The sequence below is a fragment of the Pithys albifrons genome, chromosome 1 (assembly GCF_047495875.1).
Source record: "Pithys albifrons albifrons isolate INPA30051 chromosome 1, PitAlb_v1, whole genome shotgun sequence".
Taxonomy (NCBI): Eukaryota; Metazoa; Chordata; class Aves; order Passeriformes; family Thamnophilidae; genus Pithys; species Pithys albifrons.
The window spans coordinates 107,036,146-107,054,171 of record NC_092458.1 but is presented as its reverse complement, the minus strand read 5'-3'; the positions used below and the strand labels follow the sequence as shown (position 1 = coordinate 107,054,171).

General features: G+C 36.3%; 1 protein-coding gene across 1 annotated transcript; it reads right to left on the bottom strand.

Annotated features, from left to right (window-relative positions):
* Positions 1–816: 816 nt before the first annotated feature.
* LIPI (lipase I) lies at positions 817–17,491 on the bottom strand. The gene is made up of 10 exons (XM_071563304.1): positions 17,227–17,491; positions 14,277–14,653; positions 12,498–12,606; positions 11,721–11,822; positions 10,658–10,747; positions 8,918–9,085; positions 7,317–7,409; positions 4,951–5,062; positions 4,429–4,602; positions 817–1,134 (listed from the first exon to the last, which is right to left on the bottom strand). Exons 1-10 carry the CDS (start codon positions 17,273–17,275, stop codon positions 1,038–1,040), a joined length of 1,371 nt encoding a protein of 456 aa, XP_071419405.1. The 5' UTR covers positions 17,276–17,491; the 3' UTR covers positions 817–1,037.
* Positions 17,492–18,026: the final 535 nt, after the last annotated feature.

Genomic DNA, 18,026 nt, shown 5'->3' with positions numbered 1-18,026 from the left:
TGAATGAAACAAGCAGACTAACAGCAGTTTCAAAAAACAGAAGAAGGAGAAATTCTCCTGATAACTCCCTCAGAGGAAAGAAACAAAAAAGTATACAATAAAATGATAGAGCTGAGTAAGACATAACCTGAGAAAACCTATGGTATGTAATTACCATCTCTATAGAAGAATTATTTTCTTTTAAAAGTCAGTCCATGAACATGTCTGTCCATGATTCTGTCCTTTTTTGGTTTGTCTAGCCAAGTAAAAGCTTGTGCAATGGCCAGTTAAGAGCTTTGCCTGTGCTGACCAGAGTGCTGAAGGGATCAGCAGGTCTAATTCCAAGAGGCCCAACCACAAACAAATTGAAAAAGGATTTATTTCACCTTTAAGTTATTATCTTCACAATAGACTCTAGAATTACTTAATATCTGAAACACCTCTTCCCTGTCCATAATTTTCATTAAAAAAACCCAGTATGTTGCAATAACATTCATTTATGATGAGCACAGAGAACTGATCTAAACAGCAAATTTACATATGCACTCAGAAATATTTCTCCAGTTCTCAGACTGAGACATTATATAATGAGAAAATGTGAATTCATTTATCTAGTGAACACAGCAGAGCAAAACTGTTGTGTATTAGATCTGTAGATCACATGTACAGTATATTAAATTCACTTAGTGGACAATTACGTTTCCATGTAAAAGCCATTACAAATAATAAATAATAAAATCTCTGTAAGACAAATAATGTGCCAGGATTATGCAGATAATTCATAATTATTCAGTAGTTGCTTCACTGCTAACAAATAATGATGACCAGACCATTGGCTGTTCTTCCCAATGATACATTTACTTTATTCAAATAATTTCCCAAACACATGCATATCTGAACTTTTTAATTAATTTCAGCCTAAGGCACTCATAGCAAGTAATGCATATTACCAGGTAGACTTGAAAATAAATCCAGCTTATTTCATTGCAGTCTTTATCCTGAGGAAGCATCAAAATGTCACTGCTGTAAAAGAAATTAAATCAGTAGTAGCTTTCTCTTCATGTAGTAGCTCCTTTTCTCTCAGAACAAGGGATAGGTTTGAAGGTCAGTTCAACATTCTCCACCAGTACAAAATCATATCTGCACAGCTGCAACCTACAAAAGTAGAAAAAGCAAAAAGCATTGCACAACAGAAAAAAATCAACATTAATAGAAAAATATTTGAGTATTTGAATTATTAAATTTTCAGTATTTACCAGCTCTCAGAGACGGTTCTCAGAACAAGAAGTGTCTTCTTGTCTGAGTTTACACCCCATTTTATACATTCCTAGAGTAGTTTTGCCAGATGGTGAAAAACAACCATATATCAGCTGAATGGTGCAAAGTGACATGAGTGAGAAGGGTATCACACTAGTCTTAAGTACAGATATGCAATATTTCACCCATTACATCAATTAATCTGCATTCAGAATAACTATTTAGCACTGTGGCACAAAATCTGCACAATTCTTAACACTGGGCCGAAATAATTTATTTTAAGTTCCCTAGGTAGAAAAGTTTCCCTGCTCTCATTTCACAGATGAAAGTAGAAAACTACATCATCATTTTCCCTTTCCCTTGCAATGACAGTGTGTGTAAGAAAGTTTATTGAAAGAGAGTAATTTATTTTCTAAACACCTAGAAAATTCAGAACTGCATAACACTACACAATCACATAAAGAGGTCACAAAAGTAGTCACACACAAAAAAATCTCACTTTTTGAGGTCAACATAGATGCTCTTCCTTTTAGGGCAAAGGCAGGTCACAGTTCTGCCCTTCATGAACTAATATAGATGAATGGTGAGAGCTGATTCAAGCGAGTGACTGCTACACCCTCTGATGGCACCTCTAAGGACATACAAGCTATGATACTTACTTGATTTAAAATTATCTTCTCTATTGCTCTGAACTGACAGGTTTGACTACATTACACCATTTACCTCAGCCTGGGATGCAGCATACAGTGAAACAGAATCTCATCCAGTCCTTCATTCACAATCTCTTTGATTTGAATTTAATGGTTTACTATATTTTTTGGGTAGTATTATTTTTATCTAGCTACAGGGGACAAAGTACCAAGACAAACTATAATGATGAATTCTAGAAATAAAAGCATATGGTTTCCAACATATTGCATCTCATTTGAAGTGCAATCCATCTCGGCTTGTGATTTTTAAGTACCAGAAATGTACCAGGGGAGAAGTCCTGAGCAAGGAGCAAAATACGAAAAAGTTTTTGTTAGGTGAGGCTTTTGTAATCCCCCCCCCCCCATGTGGCTTCTCTTCTGTCTACTAAAACACATGGACATTCCACACTCTCATGTTAAAAAGAGATATTAATTAGGTCTTTTTTTATTATCACTGTTCTTGTTTTGGTTAAAAAACCCAAAGGTGTCTGTAGCTAAGTATCTTTAAGACATTTACCTTCCTCATAAATTGATTTTGAATTGACTGACAGGTTCATAAGCTTTTTGCTATAGCTGACACCTGTACATGCACAAGTTAGCAAAGCTTTGTGGTTTTATGGATGAGCAGGAATGATGTTTCTGAGTGTGAAGACTCTGAAAATTGTATGTATCTTTTAGCACTTGCACATTCAGACACCATCTGTGTGAATAGTGGACCAGTTCAGCAGAAAATTATCAGTGATATTCCCTAAACTCCCACGGTTTGCTATTAACCCAGATCTGGGGAGACAGAGAATCCTATTGTCTTTAATCCCTGCACCTGTCTCCTGCTTTTTACCTATAATTTTCTTATGATAATTTAAATATTTTCAATGTAGTTTCTCGTTGATCAATGTATATTCAAGAAATCATTGTAATTATATGAAACTAAAATAAATACAGGTAGTTATAATTACAATGAGCAGTCATGTAATTATATAATTATGCCAACAAATAATGTTGTAACATCTGCATTTAAATTACCTTCGCATTCTGATTCAATACACTATTTTTCATTGCTATCCAAAAGTATCTAACATGCCAATGTGACTGCAGTCTCCTGAGGCTCTATACATAGGACATCAGTACATCCTATATTAAAGATATCAAGTGCATTTTACTTTTCAACTAACAGGGGCCAGACTAACAGGAATGAAAACTCAAACCCAGTAAGGTCTGTTCAGTGAAACCCTTTCCCATTTGCTAGATCATTATCTGAAAAAGTCCCAAATGCTGACAGGCTTACATGAAATCTATCTTCTGATTTATCATCATTAGTCTTAGCAGTAAAATTGCAATGTTATTTAGAACTTCGACTGTATCTCATCACCAAATGCCTTTAAATAAAATCATGCCAGTTCACCTGAGAGCTTTAGACTTACGACCTTCGACAAGTTCATAAAGTCACATGTATATGCATTCTGGGGTACTATTTTGATGACTGAGTGTTTTGTTTCTTCCTAAGTCTCTCCCATTCAACATCTTCCCTTTCTCGGTAAATAAAAAATATTACATTAATTTAACAAGGTTTCATAACTTTTACAAAGCATCAAACCCAGTTCCTACTAGATTATTATTGTACACCACATCAGAAAGCCTTAAATGTTATACCTCAAGTTAACAAAATATACTGATTTAAGACTTACCTGTATTGTAAGATTATTCTCACTCATTACTCATTTGATAATAATTTTTAGGGTTTTATTTTAAATTCTGACTTTCTTGAATCTACCATTCATAAGAAACAAATTAACATCTCTCAAATAAAGCACTCTTGCTACTCCTGGATATTTCTTACCTATTCAGTGTAATATGTTATTTGCACAAGATGCAAATAAAAAATTTAATTGCTACTGCTACTGTACAAGTGACTCTGGAGATTTAAAAAATGAACATATGGTAATACTGGTGAAGTATTTTAAACCAGAAATAATTAATAAAATCTTCCATTACAAAAAGGAAAGCAGATGATTTAATTTTAAGTGTAAGCATAGACTGTGTTCTGGTCTTAGAAGGTCTTTACCTCCAGCCACAAGACCAAAAACCTACTCAAGTAACACAAGTAACTGAAGAGTTCATTTCACACCTGAGTGTGAAAAGCTGTGTACAGGCACACTAGTAAAATCAGAAAAGTGCTTAATAAGATTTATCTTGTGGAGAAGTTAACCATGCAGGTGTGAGTCAGGCTGGTTCCTGAAAGCACGTTATGAGCAGGCTGCAGCAGCAGCAGCAGTGACAGGCAGCATGTGTGACATCTACCTGAACAAGGGTGCTGTGGACTAAATGTGATCTTACAGGGCAGCTCTTCCATGTGACAAATTTCATCATCAGTAGGATGAGAAGAATATTCATGCACTTAGCAATATGCAATTAAAAAAAATCAGTATAGGGAAATACACATTACTGAGGAAATATCCTGAAAAGTTTAGTTGATAATCAAATTTAATATATGACAAACACTTACCTTTCTGGATGATTAAGAGATTTCAGGTTCATCTGGAGAATCCTAAGCTTGTGTTTTGGGCCTATTAAACTCTTCGTAGAAAAGGTCAAGGAAATTTTTGATATTTTTTCAATGTCTTGGGAAAATCCAGTTAGTATTTTGACTCTCTTGTATTGTTGAAATACTGTAGCTTCACTGAAGAAAAATATTTCTAGTCAGGCTTTTGTTATCTGAGTAATATTCATTGTTGCTAAGCTTTATTTTTAAGATCAGAAATCTTGTAAGATATATTGACTTTGAGCATTCAGAACAAGGACAACTAGAACTGGATTCAAATCAGTTCCGTGCAAGGGCCTGGGAAAGGATCATTTCAGCGTTAGAAGCATTGCCTCTCACACTGAGCCATATCCAGGAAAAGATGCTAGGTCTTAACAGCTTAGTGATACTTTTTCAACTTAAAGTTAACAAGTTAAAAGGTTAGGAAACTCAGAAAATTAGTCCTATAGAGTGATAAAAAAGATTTAAAGACAAAACACGACACACCTATTCATCTTTGATTCTATTGTGTTTCCAGCAAAGTCTGTTATTTTAACTTTAATGAAACCTCTCCTGATGTTTTTATTCCAGGTGGTAATGGCCAGTAAGTAGTTATACACTGCAAAAAGAAATAGAAAATCATGAAAGTCAAAGAATGACCTCAACATGATACAGTTGTTATCAGCTTGTTAAGAGTATTCACTGATGGATGATAGGAACACTTTTAAGCTACCCAGTTCAAAAGACAATAAGAAAGCTATTGTTAAAATCTAGCTTCTACCAAATGGCTAAATGGATTTCTGTATAATTAGTGCCTCATTTCCTCTGGTTCTTACATAGACAGGATGTGTATCAGAAGGCTATCACCAGAATTAACATTAAGAGTTTGACCTAGCTATGGGAAAAGCCATAAAATGAAGCCCTAACAAGGACCCTCAGGTTTTGGCAAAGGGGGCATATTTGAGCTATGAGTGTAGCACACTATCATATTACCCACAGAAGCGACATCCTCAGAAAACAGCTGAGGTACATCAGCAGGGAAAGGGGAAGAACAGCACTGGCAGAATCTTTATGTATAGGCAAAGTGGGCAGTTAATTGGGTGAGTTGATTAATCAAGAGGTAAAAGCTGAAGAGAGATGTGATTCCCATGCCTTGCTTGGCAGGATTGGTCCTCTAAGCAGCCTTCCCTCAGAGATGTCAACCTGACAAAACCTCTGTGTGAATACTAGAAAAACTGCCTGGGGAAGCCTGAGGAAAAGCTGAGGGATCTCTGAAGCTTTCTTACACTCCACCCTCAGTTCCCCCTCCTCTGGAAGGACCACAGTCTCAGGAAAACAGACTGGGTACCTGGGACAAAGCTGACCTGCTCCACTGTGCCCTCAGAAACCCCGACCTGGCCTTCAGCCACACTTCTGTAACTATCACCAATACTGTAACCGTGCTATGGATCTCCAGAGAAGACACACCTTTACTGCTCCCACAGTACAGACACCAATTAGGACCTTTTTTTTTTTTTGCATGTTGCTTTTTAACATTCTCTCCTAACATACCAAACCTCACCTTGTTTATTCTATTTCCTCAGGCTTTCAGTCTCAGGTGAATCTTAGGCTTTAATTAATCAATACTCTCTTTTTCAAACTGATTTAGTAGACTAATTTTATGTACGCTGTCATTACGCTATTTCTCATTCTGCTTCATGAGCCTTCTCCTATGTCTGATAATATTTCGCCCCCTCTGTTCTTCCTTCTCCCACCCCCATCCCAGAATACCATGCATAATCTTTTCCTTTCACAATGAGCTCTTTCGTTCCATCACCAGGATTCTGCCTGGTTAGATTTCTGATGAATGCCCAGATTTTATTACTTGTAGGAGTTAAAGCAAAGCTGTATTTTTCTGCTGGTGGAATGAATGAGACAGACCCAGCAGCCTTTGCAGCCTTGAAAGCTGCAGGTTTGGGTTGAGCTGAAAGACACATAGAACAGGAGCAACTTTATGTAAATTTTATGTAAAAAAATTATGTAAAATCCATCACATCTTTGCTCACTTTTCCTCAGTCCTTTGGAAGAAACAGGGACATAAGTAAGCATGAATAACACCATGTGTCCCTGGTCACAAAACTTGCCAAGATGATGGAAAAAGCTAGTGGCAACGCCTAGTTTCACATTAATTTCTTGTAAGTCGATTCTCATACCCCAAATCAAAGAACCTTAACCATAACCATTTAGAAGTGTGTGCTAACACTTGCTTATGGTTGTAAGGTCTTTTAATACAAACAGAAATTGGATGAGAATCTAAACTGGACCTCTACATGGATAGGTAGATGTCTGATGAAGACCATGCCATGAGAGTTCATTCCCACACAGTGTAATGGTGAAGCTGACAAACTAAGTTTTCCCTCCACCGTTTTACTCCTGGGGAGCCATGGAGTACCTTTGGGGACTGTAGGGTGATTTCCTCCTCAGGTGGAACGCAGAGGGGTCCCTTGTTTGATTCCCACTCAGGGCAGTCTAGCTTCCCATTTCTGCTCTCTGAACATGGCAGCACTGATCCCACCTAAGCAGGTTCTCCCAGACCTTCTTTCTCCCTGTGACTTAATTCTCATTTTATGGTTTCCTTCGTCCTCTTGCCAGTCTATCCCATTACTTTTAAAGTCACATTTCATTCGCAGTTCATACAGTGTTACTTACTCTTCTGCCACAATCCTTCTTCCTCCACTCTGTGAACTGACCCTTAGCTAATGGGGTTTTTATACCACTTTACACAGTGGCTAACACCGACTTTCTACTTCTAACACACTTTCACTCCAGATCAGCTAACAAACTAGTCATAACTTTTTGTAAAGAGGTTTTTATATGTGCATTCAGTCACTCACTGCAGAATGGGTCTTTGTCCGTGGTATCAAAATAAGCTTTCGTTGGTGAATTATTTGGTATTAACAGTTTTTTCCATCTATCAGCATGATAACCTGAAATTCAAAGTTTAAACATTTTATTTCAGACATATAGCAAAATCATGGTACACATGTATTACACAAAAGAATCTCACCCAAAGTGAAAAATTTGGCTTTAATTTTCTTAAGTATTCTCTGAGAAAGAAAACTGACTTGACAAATGTGGGAACCGCCAGAGTATAATAAAATGTAGTATGCAAGTATTTAATTCCTTTAATATATTATCATCACAAAAATTGTCATTTTGTAATAGTTATCTATTTATTCTAGAGTACTAACTCCAAAAACTAGTGCTTGCAGAGCTAGTAAAAACAAATCCAAAAAAAATTGCCCACATATTTGCAGAGGACAATTACAGAACAGGTTTCCTTTTTCAAATCACCAAAATAAATATTTTTAAACCATTTAATGTATAATTGTATATATTACTTATTAAAATGGTAGCTAATCTATAAACCTCCTAAATTTATGGATTTAATGTAGAAAGAAACTTATACAATCCTGTACTTACTGTCTCTGGGGCTTGATTTCTAGCATGGATGATCCTGTTCTCTACCTCTTGATTTCTCTACCTAGACTGGACAAGAAGTCCCAGGCTGCAGAGCTGCCACTGCATGGCAGGAAGCAGGGAAGACTGCAGTAGAAGGATGCTGCTTCTCAGTTCCCAGATTCAGCTGCTTGTCATTTCTCCATAGTTTTTTTACAGTGGTTAAAAACAACAACAAAATAAAAATCTGGCAGCTGGCTGGTGAAATATTTCTCCACCTCTAGCTTGGGTGTTTTGTGTAAGTGTACCAGGCATGGCTAATATCCATCCTGAGCAAGTCCTGGAGTCTTTCTGCCCTACTGTTATGGTTGGGTTTTATTATAATAAGCATACAGTTTTATTTATGCTTTCTCTTTGAACCTCATTTCACTAATACAGGCTGTACATCCTAGTGTAATGATGTTCAAAAAGACAAGGTACAAATTGAAAGCTAACTTCTAAGTAAGTAATTTTAAAATTTCAGTCTTAAGAAAACCCTGCCACTAGAAAATTCTCACACTATTGTAGCTCTTTTCAAACTCTCCCCAGATCCTCTCTGAGAGCAATGAAACCCCAAACAAAAACATCCAAATCAGAACTTGATTCCAAAAGAAGTGCCACAGAAACCCTAAGGTTGCTTTAAATATCATTATTCCTAAATAAAACCCACAGATACTCTAGGGATCATAATACACTTTGGAAGCCTAAAGTGATGAACCAAGTAGAAGCAACATCTGTGTAGAGAGGAGAATCACTGTGAATCCATTTGAGTCTGGAAAGCATAATGATCAAAGATGAGGAACATTCAGTACCTCTGCCCAACAGAGATAACTATAAAGTAGGCAAACCTATGAACTTTAAACTCCTTTAACTGTAGGCAGCTCAGACATGATCAGGCTCTACATGATACTACAGGTCACTGGAATAGCCCAAGAAGAGCTAGTCTGGATTTCCCAGAAAATCCCCTCCAGCCCAGAGCAGATACTGTAACACTTACCCAGTACTGGACAGGACATTGGCTGGAAAGCATCACAATCAACACATTTTCCTCTCTTGTAATCCAAGTAAGACTCACAAGGATATGTTATTATGTCACACTTTCTTTTCAAAGATGATAAGAAGAGGAAGACAGATCTTTGATGGTCACATTTAAAATACTCAATTCCTTCCGAAAAGGAAAAAATAAATAGAAAAAGAATATGTAATTTTTTTTTATTAATAAAAAAGGTGTTGTAAAAGTAGAATCATAGAATGGTTTGTGTTAGAAGGCACCTTAAAAATCCTCTAGTTCCAACCTCCCTGCCTTGAGCAGGGACACCTTCTACTAGACAAGGTTGCTCCAAGCCCCATCCAACCTGGGCTTGGACACTTCCAGGGATGGGGCATTCACAACTTACCTGGGCAACTTGTGCCAATGCTTTCCCAGCTTCTGAGTGAAGAATTTATTCCTAATATCTAATCTAACCCTTCCCTCTCCCAGTTTGAAACCACTGCCCCTTGTCTCAAACTAGTGCAGCTTGTGAGAGCTGCTGGGATCTGTCCAGTTCCTGAAGGGTCTCTCAGCTGTTACTTGGGTTTCCCTGACTCCAGGAATCCCCTGCTCAGCTCGAATAGTGCTCAGCCTACCCACAATCTACCATAGCTGCTTTGCTGTTGCTACTCACCTCTCCTATTCAAGTAATCCCATTTACCCGAGTCATTTTTAGTAAGTTGTGCTTTTACTCTCTGGTGTATAGAGGGGATGCACACACACAAGAAGAAGAAATTGGAGACTATTTTGAATATTATAGACACAGATAAAAGTCTACAGGGTTTTACATGTAAGAAATAGTCTGCTAAGTCCTACAAAGTTTGTTGTAATAAAGCATTAAGCCTGAGTTAAAATTTCCCTTGTTGCATTCAGTGTGGACAGTTTGGGCACAAAAATTACCATAAGGAACACTTCAGAGATTCTTTTCTCTAGTTGTCTGGGACAATAAATTACTTCCTCTCCTAACAGAACAAACCATGAGAATTACACAGATGAAGATGATGCTGAGTCTTAAGGGATGCTTCCATACTAACAGACACACAAGTGGAAACCCTGTGCCTTTGCAGCAGCTCTAACTGGTAGCAGCACTGTGCAGATTAGTAGTAAGAAACATAGACAGAAAGAAACATGTCTAAAAAGTGCCAACAAAAATAATGGGCAACAATTAACATTAAAATCTTGCCTAAGATCTATGGAGGCTGAAATGAGCAAAATTCTGCAGCAAAAGATCTTTTCTTAAAACACTTCCCATCCTAGAGCCTAAAAGACCTGTCCAAAGTCTAGTTCATCACTGCCAACAAGGAGGAACCTAAGACAGAGTGAAGACTTAGAAACCTTGTCTTCTATGTCATATGGAAGTGATCCTGTCCAAACCACCTGGACACAAGCACCTTCCCCCATGCCTAGCTGTAATAATCACAGAAAAATAATGATCACTATGTGCAGACTGTGTATATAATACAATAATATAATTCCGCCATACTAATATTAATGATATGGTGGAATATATATGCCTATAGGAAAATGTATATTTCAAAAAACAACATAAAATGTCTTCATTATTTCTCATTTGTTTGGTGGGGGTGAAAGAGTACAATGATCTCAGCTCCCATATTTCCATGTATGTGCAGTGTACATTCAACTCAATTTAACTCTTTTTGATTTGATCTCAAGCTCTTTTCATTAATTAAACACATTTTCATTTACCTCCGAAAAGTGTTTTTGGACAACCAGGCTGATCCATTCCTCCATTTGGATAGAAATCAATGGTTCCTAAAGGTCTCTTGAAACCTAGAACTAAAGTAAAAGCATGAATGAAAAAACCATGAACAGAATTATGAAGTCAATTAATCATCATTACAAAGTAATAAAGAAGTTAAAAGAAATTTTTTTGTGATTATACCACTCTTTATTTCTGTAAATTGAAGTCATATTATGAGTTAAAATGCAAGAGTGTTTTTCTTTTTAAGAAAAATTATACATATGTAAAAAGTTGTCCACAAACTTGTTTAAGACTCCTACTGCCACAAAAGGAAAATAACAGAAGCTGCTGTTGCTGAGACATTATTTACACAAAGAAATTTATGGAATTCATTTTCTCCCCAACAACCAAAATTCTTTCCCAAGGCAAGTAAGTACTCCATATTTTGCAAGGAATTGAATTCTGAAGTACACAAATATAAGCAGTATATCAAAGTAGAAAAATCTGTATCTGTCCTATAAAAGTAAGCATGATGAGTAAGAATTCAATCTGACCTACCTTCCTTTTTACTACACATTATCCTTATTCAGATAACCAGGGCATTACAAAACTAGTATTTTACAACTTCACATATAAACTTGTAAACTCAAATGCTTAATTTTTAATATTATTAAAGAAACTTTTATGAAACTACACTAATAATGGGACAAGTATGGTAGGTTTGAAAGGTTTACTTATGGTTTTGAGGAAAAAGTGAAACCTGATTAAAGCATGGATAAAGGAGACTGTAAAATGCTGTTCACTTTAGCCTTACAGTAACGATTTAGAATTTTAAGCAGTGGCTCTGTAGTGTACTAGTGTAATGCAGCTGAAACAGAAGGGATTAATTCAGTGATAATCACATGCTTACAACCTCTGTGTTCATACACACAGCACAAGAATGTTACTGGTAACACAAAATACACTCCTGCAGCACTACCTGGATGTTACTTAAATAGCTTCTCCTTTCTCTTTTGCTTTCCTGCCTTTGCTCAAGCTGAAAAAGGAAGGTTAAAGCTATGCCATTACCATCAGTATCTGAATGAATTACATCAACAAATTGTGCATCAGTGTGATCCAGTCTCCTCTCTGGCGGCTCATGAGTGAATGAAGGGCCTGCTGGATCGAGACCTAAATGAAAACAACACTAACATTACAAATCCTGGGCTCTGTTTCTACAGTTATATGAAAGACCAGCATTTCAGCATTATTCAGCAATGACTCTTCATTCTCCTGGCATAATAGTAAAAATCAAACCTGGCACAATTCTTCTATTCAACTTGCTAAGCAAAGCAAATGTTCCCATCATGAGACTGATCAACCCAGATCTGTGAGTTTCTCTTCCCAGTTAGTTGTGCTCACCTCCCATTTATCCGGATGAATATAAGTCAACAGCATTAGGAATCAAATAAAGAGAATTAATTTTGTCCTTTCCCCCAGAAAATACCATACCTATTATGCACTTCATAACAATGAAGTGAACAATATAAAGTGCTCTCACCAACGCAACTACTCAGATACTCAGGTAGCATATAATTTAACTTAAGTGGCATTTATATGCAGCACTCAATTTTCATTTGAGAGACTAGAGGTAAACAGGTTGGAAAATTTAATCTGCAATTTATGGCCTGAAGGCAGACTTTCACAATTTCCTAAACTTTTACCAGGGATACGTTTTTCCTCATATATATCATTAAATAGTCAGCTCTCACTTGTCAGTATTTCAGTGCTAGTATCTATGTGATTTGCAGCTATGGCAATACAAGGTACAATAGAATATGTGTATTGGGATTAAAAAAGCCTCACCTGTAATTCTGCCAACTTTGCCATTATACTTCTGGCCAACAAAACCAGCTATATGAGCCCCAAGACTAACTCCAATCATATACATAGAGTCAAGAGAAGCTCCATGCACCTATGAGGGGGGAAAAAGCCACCGAAGTCACAACCACACACAGTTAACTGAACAGAAGTCAGTAGACTGATTTAGTTTTCTCTTTTTGTTGCTACTCTTAGTTATATTTCTAACTTTCTAGCCATAAAAACAAATGGAAATTACAAAGTTCTTTTCAGCATGTAGTTCTGTATCAGTTAAAGTGTAGTAACAGTGAAATTCTTTAACTAGTAAAACATAAAAAGGAAGCTTGAGTCACATTTCTCCTGTAATGCCACACTAGTTAGAAGGGGAGCAGGGGAGGGAAGAGAAAGCCATTTATCGGATACCAGAAAGATGAACCAAAACTATGAACTAGGAAAAAAATCCTCCCCTACTTTATCCTTCCAATAAAATAAATTTAGAACATAATACCATGAACAAAGACTTATGTCACACGACTGCTTAATAATGGTGCCAAATGCACACTTTAAAATGCCCACTCTACAAAGCAGGCATTATTAAAAAAAAAAACAAACAAAAAAACCCCAAAAATAAAAAACAACAAAAAAACACCAACAAAAAACCAAACAACACTCAAAACCCTGCTGAAGTACTCTGAAACAGTACCAGCAGACCTGTTGGAATCCCTGTAAAATGGTAGGATGACACCTGCTATCTGACATATTAATATGTCTCAAAATGAATTAACAAAGGCCTCACAACAGCTTGTGAGTGTGAAAGTGATAGATCTGGGACTCTACATACCCTCACCCCCACCACTCTGACAACTCACACGTGCTGTCATTGTTTTGCCAGGCAGATCTGGCAATTAACCAAACATCTATATCAATAGACTTCTAAAATACACCATTTTAACCAACTCTGGATTGGAGACTGTTCTTACAGTCCTATCAATTTTTGTTTTTTATTCTATAGCAATGAATTTACTGGCATAATTATAAATTGTTGTCTCTTTATCTAGTTCCAGAGGATAGATTCTGGTAGGCTTTCTCTTCTTTCACCTCAGCCTATCTCAAAATGTTGGTTATTTTACTCAAATTTCACAAGAATCTTTCTCCTTAGTGCCCAGCATTCAACATTTCTGAGAATGGCTGAGAAAAGGAGTGTTGAGAACAAAAGAAACTGCAAGTGATAAACAGCATAAATGAGATGATAATGTTTTGTTCATTTGATCAAGCAAAAAATGAAAAGCCCAGTTAAGAACACTAGCATCAGCTATAGTTTCAACAACTCCCTCTAGAATGAAGAAGTTTACGTAATTTTGAAATCAATATTTATATCTCTGTCAATGATTTGATTTTTGTTTAAATTAAATTTAATTATATTAGATTAATAGTAAAAAGAGTAGTGGAATGCCTTTGTAAAATTTGAATGCTGCATACTATCTGAACATCTCTCCCTTCCCCTCCCCACTGGTGCACTCACTCTGTCTAGAAGACCTAAAACTTCCAGCTGGCTAAAGAAATGAGATGCACTCACAGATACACTTCAGTGAAAGGGAAATAAGAACTCAGGTGAAGTTATAGATATGCAATAATAACTGCATTTAAATTCAAGAAATACTTCTATAAAGAAATGCCATTTGTTATTGTTCACTGGACTGCTTTTTAGACATATTTTAAATATCCATTCCCACTCAAACTATGCTCTTTAAATTTATTCAGAAGTGATGCAATGCTCTGCCTTACCAGCATCTGGTCAATGTAGTTCTTCAGTATCTCTGCAACTTTTCTGCAGTTTTCAACAGCAGTCAAGTAATTCACAGTCGTAGCACCACGATTCCAATCAACTATAATGAGATTAATATCCTCTGAGGACAATAAAAGATTCTTCATATCACCTAGCCATGCTGGAGGAGACCCTGTTGGTCTGAAGCCATGAATAACAAAGACAATTTTCTTGGTTGTATTAAGATACTTGGATGCAGTAACATTGTGCTCAATCAATCTCTCAGAACAATCTTGGTTTTCCATGGTGTATAAGAGTAGCTGCACTTGGAGCTCTGTTCCAGACAAAGCATTGCCTATATTAAGATCTGTAAATTCGGGACATTTTTTCTCATCATCTGAAAAAGATCAAAATGTTAAAGTAATTTGATGAGTTAGAACAGCTGAAATGCCTGAACAATATATTTTCACCATATAGAGACAAATTAGTTGTCAGTGTTGATAAGATCGTTTACCCCACCATCAAATTTACGTTCTGAGAATTTTTTCACAACTAGCATGTGTTGTATAAACAGGAAGACTCATGAGGTTGTTTCTTCCTTTTTGGGCCAGGGTGGCCGAGCTGCCAATCCCTTAGACCTTACTTATTTGATCTATCAAGAAGAAACAGCTGCCTGACAATACAGGGTGAACCAGAACCATTTCCTAGTTTTGGGTCACTATAAAGGCACCATTACCAAGAAGCAAAGAAAGAAGAAACAGAGGATCTTGTTCTGAATTTGAAAAAATAAGAATCTAAGGTCATAATGGCACAAGACAAACCATGGTATTTAGCATTTCTCTCTGTACTCAGACAGTTGGGGTGTACAAGATTAAGCTGTAGATCAGTCAACAAAAGGATGGAGATCCTCAAAAGAGTATAAAAAGACTTATTTTTTCCCCTGTCTGGTGATCAACATCAAAATTAACCCTTTAAAAAGTATCCTTTGGCTGCTGAGGTCACGTTGTGTGGATAAACCACTTCAGGTCTGGGGACAACGCTGACTCCTGTCACAGTTCTGTAGAGCCTCTTCATTTTCGCTATGGTATTACTTGGTTTTTGGCCAAAGAAATCTGGGCCCATCTCTTAACTTCTATTGGGCTAGACAAGGCTTTTGTCTGTCTGATACTTGATGGCACCTTTCTCAATTCTTCTGTCATTTAAATATTTAAAACAAGGCAACTTGTAAAAAGCAAAAGTGAGAAGTTAAATAGTACCTACTCAGTTCCTTAAAAAAATAATTTAAAGTAACCTGAATTTCTCAGAATTTTTGACTCCTAAATTCTAGCTCTTCTTTACCCAGCAAGATGGACAGTGAGCCAGCACCAGTTTAAAAAGCTGTGAAGGGCAAGTTCAGGTGGCTCACAAGGTATCTGATAAATGTGTTTAATACTATAGTTCAGATCTAAGCAAAGCTAAACAGTGTGAATTATGGCACTTAAATTACTTATATTTCAAAATAAATATCAATGTTCTCTTCATTTAGACATTGAACAATGCAATTAACTTTTGCTGAGACTACTAGACAGATTATTAATTAATTAGTAAAACATGAAGGCAATTCATTTCATGGGTTGGACTTATCCAAGAAGTAGTTCTAAAACTGAGATCTGTTCAGCTGCAGTGGCCTTGAATTTAATGAAAACAATGAAGAACCTGGTAAAAATGTCATACATGTGAAATGATACTGAGATGTTAATAGGATGGAACCCATTTGATGTCTAGTTTTCATATAATTATATATGATGATAAAAATATAAGTTCTATTACAGTAATGTAATCTACAAAGCTAAAATAAAATCCAACCACTTGATTACAGTTTTGCTACTCAGATTCAAAGGTACAACACAAAACTCTTTCAAATTTTTCTCATATTGTCCTTAAATACATGTTTAATCACTGATCCTTATAATTTATCCCTTTGTATCCAACATGTAAAAGATTTATGCTAAGATATTGCTTTATGTCCATTTAAATACTTTGATTTTTTTTTATCCCTTGATTGCTAGAAATAAAAATTACTTCTTCTAAAGCCAGTGAAATGACAGTGAGATAAACCAGACATAGTCTGGTCCATGGCAGTGAGAAGTCTATCACAAGGAAATTATTTTAACTGACAAAACCTATTTCCTAGGTGGGAAATGTCATAGGGAAGCAACTTACTTTCTTATGGTGGTAAAGTGACAGAAGTTATTATTTAAAAAGTAAATAGAGAAAAAAAGAAAAGATGGTATCTTTACTGTGGAATTAGATAAGTACTAGTTTTATATATTTAATACTTTGAATTGTTTAGCAAGGAGTCACTGGTGAAGGTTTTTCAAATTCCTATTTCTGACTGACTACTGAAAAGAAGACTCAGGTGCCCTTTGTGAACACTTGTTGGAGTACTCACTGTTTCTGTACAACCAGAACATCCACGTAGGCTGTTACACAAGCAATTTAAGTTAATGGATAATTTACCATTCCTGTGGAAGTTTTTAAGCATTTTAAGTATCTTCTGTGGTTAAAAAGGAGAGACTCTTAAGTGCACACTGTCTTTTATGTAACTAAATTTTACTGTTTAAAAGCATAACACATATCTTGAAAACCTGTCCACCTATCAAACCAACAACAAACAATAAACTCACGTTACTGCATTAAGACTATTTCACAATTACGTCTGCTTCGTTCAAAGGGCACATACCTGGCTCTGTCTCTGGGCAAAGTACAGCCAGAGATAAAGTATCAGGATTTATTCTATTTACTTTAAAATAAGAGCCTACATCTGAGTTTCAAAGTGGTTAAAATCTCTTTACTGATCATCTGTTCCATTAGGCATAATTCAAAAGGTTTAATCTTATTTTTGTCCAATTTAAATGAAGGAATATTCATTTTTTTAAATGTTTGATTAAAGCCAAGTTTTTACATCGCAAATAAAGTAATGGTTCTTACCTGATTTCACCCAGTATATCAAACAGATGAAGAAACACAGTTTCAGCATTTGGAAATGAAGAAAAAGCAGGATGTAATATCCACAGACAAGTGGCAGATTCAGTGTTTCCTTATGCTAGATTTCTAGCAAAACTAACAAACATAACTAACGAACAAATGACACTAACAAAGGAAGTGAGTAGGAAGCAGAAGGTAAAGCTGCTGTCAAGCTTCTGCAAATCATGACTCCTCCTATTGAGTGACTTCAGTAGGTAGGGTGGTTTCTTTAAGGGTTGGGACTGATTTTTGATCTATTTCCCTCTCTGGCTATCAGCAGATTTACATGTAAGCCATCAGCGCTATATATTATTGACCCCTCCTCCACACATGGAATTTAGGAAGTGGAGGAACCAGTGATGCATCACATTAGAGACCCACTGTGTCTCTTTATTTTGTGTTGCCAAACTGCAATTAAGGGCACTGAGATGGGCAAAAGGAACTTAGAACAAAAAGTTATTCCAGAATTTTTCCACAAGAACTTGAAAATAATTCTGAGGACTCAACAAGGGTGTGCTGCACAAGCTTCTGCAGTGCACAGCCTTTAGGGGGTCTCTTCAAAGGCTTCCCCCTTGCAGCCACAAGGAGAAAAAGGTGCAGTATGTCTGCTGGTATGAAAATCAACTCAGGTCAACAAGTGATCTTTTATTAATTTTTTGCTTCCATTTCTCAAATATGTCACTTTATTTGGAGTAAAGTTCACTAAGGCAGCTCTTGTAATTCCCTTGCATTTCCTTTTTGTCTCAAATCTTTGGCACTTTGTC

What these genes read in the sequence shown, in the direction of transcription:
- LIPI (XM_071563304.1), bottom strand. Translation starts at nt 17,275, where the DNA reads ATGCTGAAACTGTGTTTCTTCATCTGTTTGATATACTGGGTGAAATCA. An exon ending in AATTCATTCAGATACTGATG is followed by an intron (nt 10,748 to 11,720) that starts GTAATGGCATAG and finishes CTTTTACTTTAG; the next exon opens with TTCTAGGTTTCAAGAGACCT. An exon ending in GGACAAAGACCCATTCTGCA is followed by an intron (nt 5,063 to 7,316) that starts GTGAGTGACTGA and finishes TTCTTTTTGCAG; the next exon opens with TGTATAACTACTTACTGGCC.